Source organism: Hyperolius riggenbachi, chromosome 11 (genome assembly GCF_040937935.1).
Source record: "Hyperolius riggenbachi isolate aHypRig1 chromosome 11, aHypRig1.pri, whole genome shotgun sequence".
Lineage (NCBI taxonomy): Eukaryota > Metazoa > Chordata > Amphibia > Anura > Hyperoliidae > Hyperolius > Hyperolius riggenbachi.
Genome location: NC_090656.1, coordinates 156,620,917 through 156,641,636, shown reverse-complemented (window position 1 = coordinate 156,641,636; position 20,720 = coordinate 156,620,917). Strand labels below are relative to the sequence as shown.

The following is a 20,720-nucleotide window of genomic DNA, read 5'->3' as shown; positions in this document are numbered from 1 at the left end:
CATACCTGTTCTGTGGACCCGCCACTGTATACCTGTTCTGTTTAGTAAACCCGCCACTGTATACCTGTTCTGTTTAGTGAACCCGCCACTGCATACCTGTTCTGTTCAGTGGACCCGCCACTGTATACCTGTTCAGTGAACCCGCCACTGCATACCTGTTCTGTTCAGTGGACCCGCCACTGTATACCTGTTCAGTGAACCCGCCACTGCATACCTGTTCTGTTCAGTGAACCCGCCACTGCATACCTGTTCTGTTCAGTGAACCTGCCACTGCATACCTGTTCTGTGAACCCGCCACTGTATACCTGTTCTGTTTAGTGAACCCGCCACTGCATACCTGTTCTGTTCAGTGGACCCGCCACTGTATACCTGTTCAGTGAACCCGCCACTGCATACCTGTTGTGTTCAGTGAACCTGCCACTGCATACCTGTTCTGTGAACCCGCCACTGTATACCTGTTCTGTTCAGTGAACCCACCGCATCAGTGCGCATACCTGTGCAGTTAAGTGAACCCACCTACCTACGTGAGTGCACGCAGTGTGATATACCACTCCGTGCATACCCGATATGGACAAAACAGGTAGAGGAAGAGGTAGAGCCAGAGGTAGGCCACCCGGCAGGTCTGCGCGAGGTCGTGTAAATGTAATTTCGTGTGGACCTGGCCCACAGTACAGTGCTCGGAAGAAGGCACGTCCCATCACCTCCCAAGATTGTCAGGACGTGGTTGAGTATTTAGCGACACAGAACACCTCATCTTGCTCAGCCACTAGCGCTACTACTAGCACCACTTCCGCTGCATTTGACACTTCGCAAGAATTATTTAGTGGTGAAATCACTGATGCACAGCCATTGTTGTTACAGCCAGATGAATTTTCACCAGCTCATATGTCTGAGTTACGCGGCAACACTATGGATGTAACGTGTCAGGAGGATGAAGGACCTACTGATGGTGCAAGTTTGGATTTGTGTGAGGCAAGCGAAGCTGGGCAGGATGACTACGATGATGACGGTAATAGGGATCCTCTGTATGTTCCCAATAGAGGAGATGAAGAGGGGGACAGTTCAGAGGGGGAGTCAGAGAGTAGTAGGAGGAGAGAAGTTGCTGAAAGAAGCTGGGGCAGCTCTTCGTCAGAAACAGCTGGTGGCAGAGTCCGGCACCATGTATCGCCACCTATGTACAGCCAGCCAACTTGCCCTTCAGCATCAGCTGCTGAGGTCCCCATAGTGCCCACATCCCAGGGTGGCTCAGCGGTGTGGAAATTTTTTAATGTGTGTGCCTCAGATCGGACCAAAGCCATCTGTTCGCTCTGCCAACAAAAATTGAGCCGTGGAAAGGCCAACACTCACGTAGGGACAAGTGCCTTACGAAGGCACCTGGAGAAAAGGCACAAACAGCAATGGGATGGCCACCTGAGCAAAAGCAGCAGCAGCACACAAAAGCAAAGCCACCCTCCTTCTCCTCTTCCTCCTCCATCAGGTGCATTATCTGCTTCTGCCGCTTTCTCCCTTCCACCTTCACAGGCACCCTCCTCCACTCCGCCTCTGCCCTTGAGCGGTTCCTGCTCCTCTGCCCACAGCAGCAGTCAGGTGTCCGTGAAGGAAATGTTTGAGCGGAAGAAGCCAATTTCGGCCAGTCACCCCCTTGCCCGGCGTCTGACAGCTGGCGTGGCGGAACTGTTAGCTCGGCAGCTGTTACCATACCGGCTGGTGGACTCTGAGGCCTTCCGTAAATTTGTGGCCATCGGAACACCGCAGTGGAAGATGCCAGGCCGCACTTATTTTTCGAGAAAGGCCATACCCCAACTGCACCGTGAAGTTGAGAGGCAAGTGGTGTCATCTCTTGCGAAGAGCGTTGGGTCAAGGGTACACCTGACCACGGATGCCTGGTCTGCCAAGCACGGGCAGGGCCGCTACATTACCTACACAGCCCATTGGGTGAACCTGGTGGTGAACGATGGCAAGCAGGGCGCAGCGGACCAAATTGTGACACCTCCACAGCTTGCAGGCAGGCCTCCTGCCACCTCCTCTCCTCCTGCTACATGCTCTTCGCTGTCCTCCTCCTCCTTGGCTGAGTGGCAGTTCTCCTCTCCAGCTACACAGCCCCAGCTCCGCAGGGCCTATGCTGCATGCCAGGTAAGACGGTGTCACGCCATCTTAGACATGTCTTGTCTCAAAGCGGAGAGTCACACTGGAGCAGCTCTCCTGGCTGCTCTTAAGAAACAGGTGGATGAGTGGCTAACCCCGCAACACCTGGAGATAGGCAACGTGGTGTGCGACAACGGCAGCAATCTGCTTGCCGCTTTGCATATGGGGAAGCTGACACACATACCCTGCATGGCACATGTCATGAATCTAGTGGTTCAAAGATTTATGGCAAAGTACCCTGGCTTAGCGAATGTCCTGAAGCAGGCCAGGAAGTTCTGTGGGCATTTGAGGCGGTCTTACACAGCCATGGCACGCTTTGCGGAAATTCAGCGCAAAAACAACATGCCGGTGAGACGCCTCATTTGCGATAGCCCGACTCGCTGGAACTCGACCCTGCTCATGTTCTCTCGCCTGCTAGAACAGAAGAAAGCCGTGACCCACTACCTCTACAACTACACTAGAATGAAACAGTCTGGGAAGATGGGGATGTTCTGGCCCGACAACTGGACACTGATGGAAAATGCATGCAGGCTCATGCGGCCGTTTGAGGAGGTGACCAACCTGGTGAGCCGCAGTGAGGGCACCATCAGTGACTTAATTCCCTACGCTTACTTCTTGGAGTGTGCTGTGCGTAGAGTGGCGGATGAAGCTGTGAATGAGCGTGACCAGGAACCGTTACGGCAGGAACAGGCATGGGACCAATTTTCATCAGACCCAGCTGTTTCCTCAACACCTGCGGCAGCACAGAGGGGGGAGGAGGAGGAAGAAGAGAAGTCGTGTGCAGAAGACGAGTCAGACTCAGAGGATGATGAGCAAGGTGTTTCTTTGGGGGAGGAGGAGGAGGAGGAGGAGGGGACAGCGGCAGGAGAACAACCTCAGCAGGCATCGCAAGGGGCTTGTGCTGCTCAACCTTCCCGTGGTATTGTTCGCGGCTGGGGGGAGGAGGTTGACTTACCTGACGTCACTGGGGAAGAGCAAGAGGAGATGGAGGGTACTGGATCCGACTTTGTGCAGATGTCGTCTTTTATGCTATCCTGCCTGTTGAGGGACCCCCGTATAAAAAACCTCAAGGGGAATGACCTGTACTGGGTGGCCACACTACTAGACCCTCGGTACAGGCACAAAGTGGCGGACCTGTTACCAACTCACCGGAAGGTGGAAAGGATGCAGCACATGCAGAACCAGCTGTCAACTATGCTTTACAATGCCTTTAAGGGTGATGTGACGGCACAACGCCAGCAAGGTACCACTGCCACTAATCCTCCTCCCGTGTCCACGCAGTCAAAGACAGGACGCTCCAGCGATCTCATGGTGATGTCGGACATGCGGATGTTCTTTAGTCCAACGCCTCGCCGTAGCCCTTCCGGATCCACCCTCCACCAACGCCTGGAACGGCAGGTAGCCGACTACCTGGCCTTAAGTGTGGATGTAGACACTGCTGTGAACAGCGATGAGGAACCCTTGAACTACTGGGTGCACAGGCTTGACCTGTGGCCAGAGCTGTCCCAATTTGCCATCCAACTTCTCTCCTGCCCTGCCGCAAGCGCCCTGTCAGAAAGGACCTTCAGCGCAGCTGGAGGCATTGTCACAGAGAAGAGAAGTCGCCTAAGTCACAAAAGTGTTAAGTACCTCACCTTTATCAAAATGAATGAGGCATGGATTCCGGAGGGCTGCTGCCCGCCCCAAGACTAAGTCAGTCCCCACACACAGCATCTCTGCCTGCACGCCGTGTGACTGGCTGCCTGGCCTGCCCCAAGAAGACTAAGTCGCTCCCAGTCCCTCCACACAGCATGTCTGCCTGCAGGCCGCTTGACTACCTTCTCCGCCACCACCAACAGGGTCCGGGACTCCAGGCGGATTGCTGAATTTTTTAGGCCGCTGCTAGCAGCGGCCACTGTAATAATTTTTCTGGTGCGTGTACATGACTGCCTAATTTTTCTGGCTGCACTGCGGGCAGCTGCAACAACAAAAGAAAAGGCATGTACATGCGCCCATTCCCCTTCGTGATCATTACCTTGCCGTGGTGAAGGGGCTTGCGTATCACAATGAAGCAATGACCGGCGCCTAGATGAGTGTCTCGGGGGGCACACCCACGATAATAAGGTCGTTGCCTCATTGTGGTCAGACCAAATTTGATCAGCTGGACAGTCACTGTTCTGTCATTCAGCCACATCAGCCAGGCGACCATATGGGCTGTAAAGCCACCAAAACCTGCACTCTCGCCATGGTGCGCACCAGTCCAGCACGGCCGTCACTACACAAACAGCTGTTTGCGGTGCGTTACACGGTGAGTTTGGTGTGTCAGTGTGAAGCAGTACCTTAATTACACTACCTGATTGATGTATACACATGCAAGATGTTTGAAAGCACTTTAGGCCTGTCATTTAGCATTCAATGTGATTTCTGCCCTTAAAACGCTGCTTTGCGTCAAATCCAGATTTTTCCCCGGGACTTTTGGCATGTATCCCACTCCGCCATGCACCCCTCCAGGTGTTAGACCCCTTGAAACATCTTTTCCATCACTTTTGTGGCCAGCATAATTTTTTTTTTTTTCAAAGTTCGCATCCCCATTGAAGTCTATTGCGGTTCGCGAACTTTAACGCGAACCGAACCTTCCGCGGAAGTTCGCGAACCTAAAATCGGAGGTTCGGCCCAACTCTATCCCCCACATGGCTTGTGGCAAACTGCAAACGGGACTTCTTATGCTTTCTGTAAAAAATGGCTTTCTTCTTGCCACTCTTCCATAAAGGCCAACTTTGTACAGTGCATGACTAATAGTTGTCCTATAGACAGAGTCTCCCACCTGAGCTGTAGATCTCTGCAACTCGTCCAGAGTCACCATGGGCCTCTTGACTGCATTTCTGATCAGCGTTCTCCTTGTTCGGCCTGTGAGTTTAGGTGGATGGCCTTGTCTTGGTAGGTTTACAGTTGTGCCATACTCCTTCCATTTCTGAATGATCGCTTGAACACTGCTCTGTGGGATGTTCAAGGCTTTGGAAATCTTCTCAATAACTTGATCCCCGACCTGTCTGGTGTGTTCTTTGGACTTCATGGTGTTGTTGCTCCCAATATTCTCTTAGACAACCTCTGAGGCCCTCACAGAGCAGCTGTAGTTGTACTGACATTAGATTACACACAGGTGCACTCTATTTAGTCATTAGCACTCATCAGGCAATGTCTATAGGCAACTGACTGCACTCAGATCAAAGGGGGCCGAATAATTATGCACACATCACTTTGCAGTTATTTATTTGTAAAAAATGTTTGGAATCATGTATGATTTTCATTTCACTTCTCATGTGTACACCACTTTGTGTTGGTCTTTCATGTGGAATTCCAATAAAATTGATTCATGTTTGTGGCAGTAATTTGACAAAATGTGGAAAACTTCAAGGGGGCCAAATACTTTTGCAACCCACTGTACATAGCAATTTGTGATCTGGACAACAGCCTCACCCCACTAATTGAGTGCCGAGCAGCTTTCCCCTTTTTTCTTTTGTGCGAACATTAGGTTATGCCTTCATTACATCCCAAGTAACTGGACTATTGTAATACTCTCTACACCAGCCTTCCAAACAAGGACTTGTACAGCCTACAGCTGATACAGAATACTGTTGTTAGATTGTTAACTAACCTAACCAACCTCATCACTACCACATAAAACCAGCTCATCACTCCCTTCACTGGCTACCTATAAAATGAAGGATACAATTCAAGATCTGCCTACTGACATTTAAATTACTATATAATCTTAGTCCTGGATACATGAAATAAATGTTGCAGCTGCGTAGCAATCCCCACAATCTCAGATTCGCAGTTTCTAATAATCTAGTCATACCCAGAGTCAACCTGAAAACTTTTGGTCACAGAGCCTTCTGTCATGCCGCTCCTACATTATGGAACTCCTTACCTCAGCAGATCAGGACAACACCATCTCTGGATGTGCTTAAATCCAGACTGAAAAGCCACCTGTTCCATTTGGAATTTGCAAAAATTTGATTTTATTATGTTAGTACTTCATCCTACTACCAAATATTGAATCTGAGAGAGTCTAAGCCCTTTGAGTCCTATGGGAGAAAAGTGCTTTAGAAATGTTATTGTTATTGTTATCCCTATTGCCATATTGATCAGAGGGGTGGTCATCTCATTACTGTTAATTATCATTTCTCTTGCTATTTAACATATCAAATATTGCTACACTGCTGCAATTCTAGCTTCAAATGAAGTTTTCAAAGGAGTATGATATAATGGTAAAACATATCTGAGCTCACTCCCACTAGAATTTACCTGGTAGTATGATCGCAGTCTCCATTTAAGGCTGGGCAAATCCACATTTCCATGGTATGGCCGTGTGTCTCTAATACCAAAAAACAAATAGTAATTTTAGTCAATGTTCAGTTCAATGCAAATGCTAAAGCAAATGGTCATGGATAAAAATGTTACAGATCAATTAGGATTATGTGATGGCAATAACCTAAACCAAGGGATTACACCTTGCACAAAAGGTGAGTGTCTGTAATACATAAAATCAGCAAACTACCATGCAGTTCTATATATTGTAAACTGAGCCACTTTTGGATATAGTCTTAGCACATGCCTGAAATGCTATTTAGTACCCAGGGTGCTTTGTATTTTAAATTGCACATTTTTTTATTATTTTTTAGGCTCCCTGCACACTGCAGCACACTGTGGTATGCTTCCTTGCCACAAGGGCCATGTAAGTCTGCGAAGACTCGCACAGCTCATGCAAAGCAATGTGGTGCACATATCAAAATCCCAACACAAAATCTGCAGCGCATTACCGCATGATCCGTGCCTACCGCATAGATTATGCAGTAATGCAAGTCAATGGTCAACTCAGGCAGTGTGCACAACGGGAGCACAGTGTGACACGGCCCTTATTTGCACACAGTCGTAAATCCCAGTGACATACTTCCTGTGTACTTCTCAAGGAAGTTTGAGAGAAAGAGGAATGGAAAAGTAGGTACATGACTGAAAGCAATATAGTTCAGAAAGGGGAGGTTCCTTATGCACTGTTAATGCTAGTTCAGCACTGGTGAACCTATGGCACACAGGATGGCACATCATTGATGACGAAACCGGTAGGGTGGAGCCAGGAGAGATGTGCTGAAAGAGGAGACAAGACTACACGCAGCCGAGACCGGAACTTTTCCTAAAGGCAATGGTGACTATTTGATGGGTTTTTTTACCAAGAGATTTATAATGTACGCATATATATTTTAGGCGAGAAGCTTTTATTAAATTGGTTTTACACATGATGAGCTATTTATCTTGTGAGGTGTATGCCTATTGATGCAAGTAACATGGAGTGATATGCAAGCTTAAAGAAACTATCTGGTGTAAATATGATCTGAAGATCCAAGTATCTGTGGATGGTTGTAATCATCGGACATTGAGCGCCAGTATATTGGATTTTATGTGTTTTATAACCAGAGGAGGTTGTTTTACTGCAGCGCCCCACCAAATCCTTCAGTTTGTATATTGGGCTACTAGTGTGAACTGATCCTGAGCGCGGCTTTATTAACTTGTTTGATTGTGATAAACCTATGGCACACGTTGTGCAAGAGAAGGCACTAAGAGCCCTCTCTGTGGGCAGGGCTGGTTCTTCACTTTTTGAAGCAAACATTGTGAGGACGCTCCCCTGAATCCTGACCCCCCCCTCCCCCATCACATTTGAGATGCAATAATTACCACACAAATGACACACAGAAATCATCCCACATATAAACTGCAACAATTGCCCCCACGTATCATCACTGGTGTTAGTGGGCATTATAGATACAAAAAAAAAAAAAACACAGCATGCTGCGTATCATCACCCAACCAAAGTGGCGTACGAGAGATATCGGCGCGGGAGACTTGGGCGCAGGATACAGCCGGTATATGGCTGATCCTGCTGTTGCACAAGTTCCCGGCCGTGTTAAATACTATTCCCCCTCCAGGCCACCATGGATGGTGGGGAATGAAATAATTCTGCTTCCATCAATTGCTGGAAGCCTAATTATTGTGTTTTAAAAGTAACTTCAGCACCATCTTCTGACAGCGCCGAAGTTGCTCCCTGTGCGCTGCTATAGCCGTAATTCCTATTACGGCCTATGGTGGTGCCGGCTGCGCCCAAGTCTCCAGCGCTGGAATCACCGTGTTCGAACAAAGTGAATTCACTGCACCTGGCTATCATTGGTGTTCAGTGCCTGGTCCCTCATCATTCCTTCTCAGTGTGTGGGGGGATAGGGGAGAGTGACTCAAAGTTACAGAAAGTCAGAAACAGTGACAGTTTCAACACTTATGCAGACTCCATACAGAGCACTGTTTTAATACAGCTCTGCAGAGATGACCCTAATGTCACTGATCTCTCCAGTTACTTGTACGAGCTGTGATCTTTAGTGTTTTAGGCATCTGGTATAATTTAACTTCTCATAGCAGACACAAAGTAGATGGGGTGTGTGAGCACCCTGGAGCAAAAGATACAAGAGAAAACGGGAGCCCAATGGTGCAGTATGTCAAAGTAACACAAAGGGCTCGATTCACAAAAAGCTTTGGGCGTGCTAACTAGGGTGCTAAGCAGTTAGCACGCCCAAAGCTTTTATTGATCGTGCACAAAGTTTAGAGCTGCACGGTGTGCATGAAATGTCTCACTGGGTGCGACTAAACTGGCGCACCCAATGCAACGTTTTGGTCATTTCGCGTGCTGTGCTAAACTTTACGGGCGCTATCTTAGCGCGTGAAACTTTGCGTGTCCTAAAGGGCTTTAGGCGTGCTAAGGGGCTTTTAGGCATTCTAACTAAGTTAGCACCCTTTTGTGAGTCAAGCCCAATATGTGGAAAGAATTAAGCAAAAGGTCTACTCAGGCCTGGTGCACACCAAAACCCGCTAGCAGATCCGCAAAATGCTAGCAGATTTTTAAACTTTTTTTTTTATTTTTATGAGGCGTTTTGCTAGCGTTTTGCGGATTGCTGCTGCGGATTTCAGTGTAACATATTTCATATATTGTTACAGTAAAGCTGTTACTGAACAGCTTCTGTAACAAAACCGCCTGGCAAACCGCTCTGATCTGCCGTTTTTCAGAGCGGTTTGCGTTTTTCCTATACTTAACATTGAGGCAGAAACGCATCCGAAATCAAAAAAATGCCTCACCCCGGGAGGATTTGTTTCTGCAAAACGCCTCCCGCTCTGGTGTGCACCACCCCATTGAGATACATTGACCAAGCAGATCCGCAGCCGCAAGCGGATCTGAAAACGCCCAAAAAGCCGATCGGTGTGCACCAGCCCTTACAAAGTGAAGTCACTGAGAGGTGTTATCAGCGGTGCGCGCAGTTCAGGCAATTGCTTCCCCATTTGTGAGCAGGACGCGTCTCCTAGGTTTCAATTTCAACACGAGGTATGTTCCTACCCTTCAGGCATCTGATTGGCCGGCTGTGTTGCTGACAATACAGCCGGCCAATCAGGATCAGGAACATACCTTGTGACGAAATTTGAAACATAGGAGATGCGTCCCGCTCACAAATGGGGAATCAACTGCCTGAACTGCGCACATGGCTGATAACACCTCTCAGTGACTACACAGTAGCAGAGTGTGTGTTCCTGATTGGCTCTAGTCTTTGTGCTGGGTTGTTCCATAGCTGGCAAGTGGAAGCAGTGACGGCAACAGGCATGGTAAAGATGAGCAATCCAGGTGAGCGGTGCTGACATGTGAGTAAAGAATCACGGCTCCCTGTGCACTGTCTACATATGCTGGGGGTCAATTGCGCTGCCCACACCACTCTGACACTTGGGGGAGAGCTATACTCGAGTATAAGCCGACAACCCCACTTTTGGGCCACTTTTTTGGACCCAAAAATTTGGCTTATACTTGAGTATATACGGTATATAAATACATCAGAGGGCAATACAAAAGCTTGGCAGTTGAGCTTTTTTCCCTAGGATTGTACAGCGAACAAGGGGACATGATTTGCGTATGGAGAAAAAAAATGTTTTTGCCATCTATTTAGGAAGGGGCCCTTCACAGTGAGAGTGGTTAAAATCTGGAACATCTTACCTTAGGATGTATATCTGCATGTAAAGAGGTCTTGGATGCTTTTCTTGCATTGAAGGGCATCCACGGCTATAATTACTAGGTAATTCTTGGGAGAGTTGATCCAGGGATTTATCTGACTGCCATCTAGAGTTGGGAATGAATTTTCCCTTTTAAAGCTAATTGGCCGAGTCCTTGTAAGGTTTCTCGCCTTCCCCTGGATCAACTGGGATATGTGCGGGCAGGGCCGGCCCTAGACTTTTTGCCGCCTGAGGCAAAAAAAAAATTTCCGACATATTCAAATTATCATTGCTCTAATAGGACAAAAAACTAAGGATAAGCGAACGAGAATTGTATGTTCAAACTTGCAGCGAATCGGGCCATTTTCGCTTACTACAGATTTACTCAAGGCAGGCAATCTCTTTCACCATGCAGTCATATTTTTGCTGAACGAGCTTGGGCAAATGAACGGGGCAGTAAGGGCTTGTTCATATGCTGATTTTTTAAGCCCTGGCAATTTTGCAAATCACCCTAAAAGCGCTTGTGTAATTTTATTGAAATTGCAAATGCGCCACATGTACCATTTTCTGAGCGCTTTGGCTCAATAGAAGGTGTAGGGAAATCGCAAAGCGATTGAAAAAGATAGCGATTTACCGAGCGCTTTTAAGAATAAGGCCTCTTTCACAGTGCGACATTAAAGTCGCACGTTAGAAAATGTTTTAACGTGGACTAGCGCACAGCAATACTAAGTCTGTGTAACATTCACAGTGCACACGTTGCGTTGTGTGTAACGTGTAGAAATATTTAGAAAGTGCTGCATGCTGTGCGTTTAGAAATAAATCTGTTGCGTTGTGTGTGTTGCACATGCTCAGTAATTTATTTTTTTTATGTAACGCATGCGCCGGTTTCTTTCAATCACTGTGTGACGAAAACGGCACACCAAACGCAGGGCTAAAGAATGTACTATAACGTCCAAGTTATAGTCTTCCAATGCGTTGCATTAGGGGCACGTTATGCGACCTTAACGTCACATCAAACGCACCGTCCCACTGTGAAAGAGGCCTAAATACATTGTATTTATTCATTTCCTGGTTACAGAGTTCACTGACGTCAGGAAGTGAAAAAAATAATCGCTGAGCAAAAATGCTGTAAAAATCACAGTATAAATCGCTCAGCGATTGCGATAGCACTGGTAATTTATAATGTGAACAAGGCCTTACCGTGCCAAGTTTCAGTGGGAAGCAAGGAATGATGCTTGCAGGAGCGAATCATTTGCTCCCAGGATGCACTGCAAGGTCCTGGAACAAACTGGAAGAGATCCCTCCACAGGCAGATAAATAGAGCTGCAGAGGGAGGGGTTTTCTCATTCCTGTGTCATTCAGCAAGCTAATCAGAGTTAGGCCTCTTCCACACTACATGCATTTCCGATTCCGATTTCGCTTTTTACCTCCGATTACGATTTTTAATCTTTACTGCATGCTGCATTTTTTGATCCGTTTTTCTGTTGAATGTATTCAGGGAAACTCAGAATTAACCTGAGATGGGGACAAAAAAAAAAAAAGGATACATACCTGGGGCTTCCTCCAGCCTCCTTCAGGCCGATCATTTCCTCGCTGTCTCTCTGTGCCTCTCTGATCCCCTGCTGGAAGGCCCAGTACATCTCAGAAGATGTGCTTAATTACGCATGTGTTAAGCACACGCATCCCTATCGCTGCACCTGTGCAGTATGCAGAAGTCAGTTGCTGTTCCTGCTTGGGCAAACAGCAAAGTTCCTTCTTATCCTGTTGTTGGACATCACTACATAGCTGCGGTTGCTATTGGTGGTTCTCCTTCTAGTCCTGCCTGTCTGGACATCGCCATCACTGCGGTTGTGATTGGCAGAAGCTCCTTATAATACTGTTGTGTAGTCATACTATAGCCACAGTTGCTATTGGTTATGTTCCTTCCTGTTCTTTCTAGTCTTGTTTATATTTGTTTGGATGTTTATAATTACTACGGTAGCAATTAGATTGGTAAATGTTCCCTCCTGTCTGTCCTTGTCTTGTTTATTAAAGCCATTACCAGAAGCTCAGAGCTGCAGTTGCTCTGAGCAATCTTCCTCCTTGTTTGTTGTCTGTCTACTCTGCTGTGATCTCCCGAAGGCTGAATGGGGATGCGCCACATAGGGTACGGTGTAGATTTGGGCATAAAGCCTGAACCAAAGGCAGGAAATCTACCATGTCTTACAAGGTTATCAGGTACAGGTTCAGGATCAAGAAATCAGACTTGTACGCAAACAAAGCTCTGGCAGGAAGCTAGTAGGAGGAAGGTCAGTCCTTGAATAGTAAATGCATAGTGCACCTGGATGCAGCTGGAGGTGTGATCCTGCAGAAAGTACTCCTGAACCACCTGCAGGCCAGACAAGGAACTACAGGTCTTCCTCACAGTCAAAAACTTAAAGGGAAGGTTCAGGGACAGTTGAAAAAAAATAAAAATCCGAATCCACTTACCTGGGGCTTCCTCCAGCCCGTGGAAGGCAGGAGGTGCCCTCGGCGCCGCTCCGCAGGCTCCCGGTGGTCTCCGGTGGCCGACCCGACCTGGCCAGGCCGGCGGCCAGGTCGGGCTCCTTCCGCGGTCCAAAATGCGCCTCACGTCAGCGCGCTGACGTCATCGGACGTCCTCCGGGCTTTACTGCGCAGGCTCAGAACTACTGAGCCTGCGCAGTAAAGCCCGGAGGACATCCGATGACGTCAGCGCGCCGCCGTGAGGCGCATTTTGGAACGTGGAAGGAGCCCGACCTGGCCGCCGGCCTGGCCAGGTCGGGTCGGCCACCGGAGACCACCGGGAGCCTGCGGAGCGGCGCCGAGGGCACCTCCTGCCTTCCACGGGCTGGAGGAAGCCCCAGGTAAGTGGATTCGGATTTTTATTTTTTTTCAACTGTCCCTGAACCTTCCCTTTAACTGCCGTTAAAGGAAACCTAAACTGAGAAGGATTGGGAATTGTCCTTTTAAAATAATACCAGTTGCCTGGCCCTCCTGCTGATCCTGTGTCTGTAATACTTTCAGCCACAGCCCTTCAACAAGCATGCAGATCAGGTGCTCAGACTGAAATCAGACTGTTTAGCTGCATGCTTGTTTCAGGTTTGTGATACAGCCACTACTGCACCTAAAGAGATCAGCAGGGCTGCCAGGCAACTGGTATTGTTTAAAAGGAAAAATCCATATCCCTCTCAGTTTAGGTTCCCTTTAAGGAAGATGGCACCTCAATTTGCAACCATGGCTAATGGATTCTGGCCTTTTGTTGTTTTACTTCGCTTTTCATTACCAATTCACCTTGTTTTCCCCCTTGAAGGTGTATAGTGTGTTCCAGTGTAGCCTGGAATGCTAGTGCGGGTCATGAGGAGCTCAAGACCTGGAGTGTTTTCCCGCCTTGCCACTGCCTGGGTCCATTGTCTGTGCAAGTACAGGCCAAGTGGAGTCCACTGCTGCTACCCAGGAGGTCAGGGCTCCACTGAGGTCGGAAGACACCGTGCCGATCAGGACAACTTTGGCCTTGCTGGATACTGGCTCCATCCATCCATCAGCTGCTGCTGTTGCTCCACTGCAGCAGGGACACCTTTGGATCAGCCCCTCTATGATGCCAACTGCTAATCTGTAAGTAAGGGCCGCTGTGGCCGGACACTTCTGTGACAGCCATATTATCTTGACCAGCCCTGCTGAATGATGCCCAGAAGTCGGGACCCTCCACAGAATTCAACACTACTGCACCTTTTGAACTGGCACCTTGGCGAGCACTTCCAGATGTCAGCAAGCAGGATCCTCAGCAACGTCAGCCATCATCACAGGTTTATTTAATGAAGAACTGGGTCATCACTGCTGCACCTTCGCCTCCCTCTGTTGTGACCCCCGTGGTTGATGTCTCCTTAAAGAGAGTCTGTAACAAAATGTTGAGCCTTATTTCTTCTATCCTATAAGTTCCTATAGCTGTTCTAATGTGCTCTGTCTTACTGCAGCCTTTCCTAGTTGCACAGTGGCTGTGTTATCTCTGTTATATGATCTAATCTTCTCTCCTCTGTCGGGTCTGTCGGGCTCAGGCAGTCAGGCTGGAATGTGCTGTGCTGCTTGTGATTGGATAGAAGCTATACACATCCTCTCCAGGCCCCCTGCACACTCTGACTCACACACTGAGCTACTCTCAGTCTATCACTTGCTATGTCTTTTGTTTGTAAACACTGCATAAAAATGGCAATTACAAGCCAGGATTGCAGCAGGGAGTGGCAGAAACAGCACAGAGGGGCCCAGGAGAACATAATGAATAGAATGGTATGCTTTTTATTGTAAGAATTTTACAGTACAGATTCTCTTTAAGGGTATCAGATGATTGCAAAGTGCAACTGGTGACGTCATAGTATAGCAGCCCTGGCTCTTGTCTTTTAGACATTATCCACCCCTCCTTCCAGAACCAGTATGAGCCAAAACCAATTCTGGGTACAACCCCCCTTTGTACTTGGCAAAATAAATTATTCTGATTCCATAGAAGGCCCCTTGCTGGTAGATGGCAGATGTCCAGGGCTGCCAGAAACAGGATACAGCCACCTGCTGGTGGATAGTGGAAGGCCAAGGCAGTCCAAGTAAATACTGCAAACAGCAGGCAGGAGGTGGCTTTACATGATTCTTAACAAAAAATGCTTCCCTTAAAGGGGACCTAGACTGAGAAGGATAAGGATTTTCCTTTTAAAATAATACCAGTTGCTTGACTCCTGTGTCTCTAATACTTTTAGCCACAGCCCCTCAACAATAATGCAGATCAGGTGCTCTGACTGAAGTCAGACTGGATTAGCTACATCCTAGTTTCAGGTGTGTGATTCAGCCACTACTGCAGCCAAAGACATCAGCGGGACTGACAAACAACTGGTATTGTATAAAAGGAAACATCCATATTCCTCTCGGTTAAGGTTCCCTTTAAGGAAAGGCCTCAGGACGCGCCACCATGTTCTTAAAACCTCTCCGCCAGGATTCCAAAACACAGCATGTGAGATGGAGGATAACAGGTACCAACCCTGAGTGGGAAGAGAGGAAAACAAAAAATGAAACTTTACAACTGGTAAAAATATAAAGTGCATGGTAACCAATGCTCGGAGCCTTGCAAATAAAATAGACGAACTAGAGTTCATTCTGAATGACAAAGGCTATGACATTGTGGGAATAACCGAGACATGGATGGATGAAAGCCATGACTGGATAGCTAATTTAAAAGGATACAATGGCCTCAATTCACTAAGATCATGCTGGAGATAATAAGGCAAGAGAAAACTTACCTCCACACAGTAAGAGAGTTATCTTATCTCTTCATTCCTTACGTTACCTCTTCTGTAGTTAATTTACCTCCTCTGTAGTTAATTTACCTCCTCTGTAGTTAATTTACCTCCTCTGTAGTTATTTCCACATGCAGTTAATGAACAGCCTGTCTAACTCTGAAGTTATTTTAAGGATTAAAGAGTTAACTTAAAGACAGAAGCGTTAACTTTAGGGTTGCCTGAGGTAAAATGTCTCCTGAATACTACATGCCTTATCACCATGGTAACAACTCTAGAAGAGTTAATAAAGACAGGAGATAAGCTTAGTGAATTGAGGCCAATGTGTTTAGGAAGGATAGAACAGGGAAAAAAGGTGGAGGGGTTTGTCTCTTTGTTAAGAATTCTTTTACAGCTGTCCTCAACGATGAGATGGAGGAAGATTGTGAAGATGTGGAGTCCGTTTGGGTAAATATTCATGGTGGAAATAAAAGTTGCCAATTGCTTATTGGGGTATGCTACAGGCCACCTCATATTAATGAAGCTGCAGAACTGCGATTACTACAGCAGATTGAAAAAGCTGCAAGTAAAAATCCTAACAAGGAGGCTGGACCTCTAGCGTCTGATTTTCCCCGCCAGAACCTTGCTGTAACCGCCGCTCGTAAGTGGAGGGGGGACATCCAGGTGAGGCAGGGAGCATAGGAGTCGGGGCCCCCACTGAGCTACCTAACTACCCACCCAGCTACCTAACTGCCAACCCTCATACCCGGCTACCTAACTGCCCACCCGGTTACCTATCTGCCCACCTGGCTACCTATCTACCTACCCGGCTACCCAACCGCCCACCCGGCTACCCAACTGCCCACCCGGCTACCCATCTGCCCACCCGGCTACCCATCTGCCCACCCGGCTACCCATCTGCCCACCCGGCTACCCATCTGCCTACCCTCCCACCCGGCTACCTAACTGCCCACCCGGCTACCTATCTACCCACCCAGCTACATATCTGCCTACCCTCCCACCCGGCTACCTAACTGCCCACCCGGCTATCTAACGGCCTATGCTCCCACCCGGCTACCTAACTGCCCACCCAGCTACCTATCTGCCTACCCTCCCACCCGGGTACCTATCTGCCCACCCTGCCACCTGGCCATGGGCATCCCATTCCCTACATAGGGCAAAATGGGGCATGCACACTCCCCTGGATAGCTGCTGCCCCCCCTAGCCACCCGAAACCTAGAAGTGGCCAGCCCGCCCGCCATGGGGTGGCAGCGGAGGGAGAGAAGAGAAGCGGCGGGCACAGCGGCGGGGAAGGGGGGACGTCTCCCCCCTTTCCCTCACCTTGGGGCTCCCCCTCTCTCTCCTGCTCACCCCTTTAGAATTAGGTGATGCAGCAGGCAGCGGCAGGACTCTATTCTCCGTCCCGGCACGAGTGACTCTCTGTGTGCCGCTGCTCTGTCTGCTCTGGTCTGGACTAGACCAGAGCAGTGGTGCACAGATACAGAGAGCTCACTCTCGCTGGGACGGAGAATAGAGTAAGTGTCCCGCCGCTGCCTGCTGCAACACTTAATTCTAAAGGGGGGAGCAAGAGAGGGAGAGCCCCAAGGTGAGGGAAGGGGAGGGAGACGTCCTCCCTTCCCTACCGCTTCTCTTCTCTCTCCGCTGCCACTGGAGACACCTATAGATCTGGCTATCTAAACTGGGGACACCTATAGACCTGGCTATCTATACTGGGGGGCACCTGTCACTACCTGAACTGGGGGGCACCTGTCACTAACTGAACTGGGGGGCCCTGTCACTACCTAAGCTGGGAGGCTCCTGGCGCTACCTAAACTAGGGGGCACCTGTCACTACCTAAACTATCCAGGCCAGCCAGCCCAGCATCACCACCAGCCAGCCAGCCCAGAATCACTGTCAGAAAGGCCACAGCATCACCACCAGTCAGGCCAGCATTTACTTCAACCAGCCAAGCACAGCCCAGCATCACCGCATCACCGCCAGCCCGGCCATAGCATCACCGCCAGGCCTTTCAGCCCACACATTATCCCCAATCCAGCCAAAACCAGTATTGCCAGGCACAGCAGCCAGTAGAGGAGAATTCAGAAGCCAGGTGAGAGGTGTCTACCATATTAAGGGGGCATTCTGCCTATTTATGTGAAATGCTGTCTATTTATGTTCCTCATGACTGCTGAATTTGTCTTGTTGGGGGCCTCATGGTTACTGAATTTGTCTTGTTGGGGGCCTCATGGTTACTGAATGTCTTCTTGGGGGCCTCATGATTGCTGAATTTGTCTTGTTTGGGGCCTCATTATATGTTGGGGTCCTCAAGATTGCTGAATTTGTCTTGATAGGGGCCTCATGATTGCTGATTTGTCTTGTTGGGGGTCACATGATTGCTAACTGTGAGACTATGGGAAAAGCTGAATCATCATCATATGAGACAATAGCATTAAACCTACTTTTTTAGCTTTATAAAACAGAAAATAAAACTGGGAGGTTCTAAAAAAATGAATACATTTTTCAGGAGTAGGATTGTTTATCTTCACAGTTTATTTTCAGCTTGGATTTTCCATAATGTTCATGTATGAGTGTAAAACGCTTGTATTTAGTTTAAATTGCTGTTGGCACTTTGCGATAGATAAGTGACTTCTGGGTTGCAGTTTGGGCACTCGGCCTCCAAAAGGTTCACCACCACTGTCCTAATCTAATGACGCACCATTGCCAAGTTAATGTAAATTTGTCTCCACCCATGACCACACCCAGACCCATTTTTCGGCACGCAGCACAACTTAACCCCATTTTTCAGGACGTGCCCCCAATTTTCGGTGCGGCTTGCTACGTGCGCAGCACCACTTCTTCTCCCTCCCCTTTTTGCCTACCTATCTACAGTGGCTTGCAAAAGTATTCGGCCCCCTTGAAGTTTTCCTCATTTTGTCATACTACTGCCACAAACATGCATCAATTTTATTGGAATTCCATGTGAAAGACCAATACAAAGTGGTGTACATGTGAGAAGTGGAACGAAAATCATACATGATTCCAAACATGTTTTACAAATAAATAACTGCAAAGTGGGGTGTGCATAATTATTCAGCCCCCTTTGGTCTGCGTGCAGTCAGTTGCCTATAGACATTGCCTGATGAGTGCTAATGACTAAATAGAGTGCAACTGTGTGTAATCTATTGTCAGTACAAATACAGCTGCTCTGTGATGGCTTCAGAGGTTGTCTAAGTGAATATTGGGAGCAACAACACCATGAAGTCCAAAGAACACACCAGACAGGTCAGGGATAAAGTTATTGAGAAATTTAAAGCAGGCTTAGGCTAAAAAAAGATTTCCAAAGCCTTGAACATCCTACGGAGCACTGTTCAAGCAATCATTCAGAAATGGAAGGCGTATGGCACAACTGTAAACCTACCAAGACAAGGCCGTCCACTTAAATGCAGTCAAGAGGCCCATGGTGACTCTGGGTGAGCTGTAGAGATCTACACCTCAGGTGGGGGAATCTGTCCATAGGACAACTATTAGTCGTGCACTGCACAAAGCTAGTCTTTATGGAAGAGTGGCTAGAAGAAAGCCATTGTTAACAGAAAAGCATAAGAAGTCCCGTTTGCAGTTTGCCACAAGCCATGTGGGGGACACAGCAACCATGTGGAATAAGGTGCTCTGGTCAGATGAGACCAAAATGGAACTTTTTGGCCAAAATACAAATCGCTATGTGTGGCAGAAAACACACACTGCACATCACTCTGAACACACCACCCCCACTGGAGCCAAATACAGGACAATCTTGGAAGAAAACCTCTTGGAGTCTGCAAAAGACTTGAGACTGGGGCGGAGGTTCACCTTCCAGCAGGACAATGACCCTAAACATAAAGCCAGGGCAACATAGTCGTGTCACTGACTATCCTCCGAGGAGCGTACAATCTAATCTCTGCTATATGAATAGTAAGTAGGACATTATTTTTTTATTAGGAGAGGGGGCTTCATTCAAAGTTTCCTGTTGATGTCCACTGTCTGTGAATTACTAACTGCTGCCAAGTTCATGTACGTTTGGCCCTGCTCATGACCCATCATTACCGCGCCCACTTTCCAGTGCATAGACAAGCCCATTTTTTGCCGTGGCGCGCGTAGGTCACCTACTCCTGCAGTGGATCTAGCACTTGCATAGCACCTGCAAAAACAAAAATCTTGGAGCCACCCCCTGTTTACAGTCCACTACCTTGTCTTCCCAGTGCACCTCCTGCCTCCTAGCTCACTCACCCTCTGTACTAGGTTCCAGCCAGGTAGTCTAGATTGCACACTCTGCCACTGCAGACTGCACCATCCTTGCCTAGATTTATTTGCATTTGCTGCAGTCAGCTCCACACTTCAGTCAGAAACATCTGATTTGCATGCTTGTTCGGGGTCTATGGCTAAATGTTTTAGAGGCAGAGAATCAGCAAAGTACATTGTTTAAACAGAAATAAATATGTCAGCCTCCATATCCCTCTCACCTCAGTTGTGCTTTCAAGTATAAAAGACAGAGCCTGTCATGTCATGCTCTGTCTTGGTCAGGGGTGTTCCTAGGGTCCTTGGAGATCGGGGGCACCTGTGGGCACCAGGCGGGGAGGTATATGGCAAAAATGGGCGTGACCATGGGGTGAGTGGGCGTGTCCATGGGTGGGGCCAAATGTACATGAACTTAGCAGCGGTGTAAGCTACAGATAACGGGCCTGCCCATCGAAATATTGGATGGAGCCCCCTGTCCTTTATTTAGATAATTTACAATCAGTATAGGCATAGATCAGATGTATACACACTTACAATTTTGATTGGTCAATCACTGACCAATTTTACCACCCCCATGCAGTAAGTGGGCTAACTGACAATGAATTTGATGAACAGAGCTAAAATTGGCTAATCAAAATTGTATGTGTGTACCAGGCTTTACAGCTAATATTGTACATACTGAAAGTAGCAGGGATCAGCATACAGTACAGCTGGTTTACAATCAGTAAAGGCACAGAGTAACACCTTACACTGTACACACTGGAGGTAAATCAGCACACAGTGCAGGCACTGGAGAACAGCGTATACTGTACATACTGTAGGCAGCAGAATTCAGCACACTGCAGCTAGCGTGCCAAAAATATGAGGATCACGTTGTGCAGCGCGCTTGGCGCATCATGCCGAAAAATGGGTGGGCCATGGACCAGAATGTGGGTGTGGTAACGGGTGGAGACAAATTTACATGAACTTAGCAATGGTGGGACATTAGATTAGGACAGT

General features: G+C 48.0%; 1 protein-coding gene across 9 annotated transcripts in view; it reads right to left on the bottom strand.

The window, feature by feature from the left end:
• Positions 1-20,720, bottom strand: part of CCDC88B (coiled-coil domain containing 88B) — a 948,743-nt gene that overhangs the window by 840,163 nt on the left and 87,860 nt on the right. For all 9 annotated transcript variants that reach the window (XR_011024965.1, XM_068261744.1, XM_068261745.1 and 6 more), the window contains one exon: positions 6,433-6,502. Coding sequence is in view for 8 of the 9 variants with exons in the window: in XM_068261744.1 (XP_068117845.1) it covers positions 6,433-6,502 (70 nt within the window). In the remaining variant the exon portion in view is untranslated. The remainder of the gene's footprint in view (positions 1-6,432; positions 6,503-20,720) is intronic.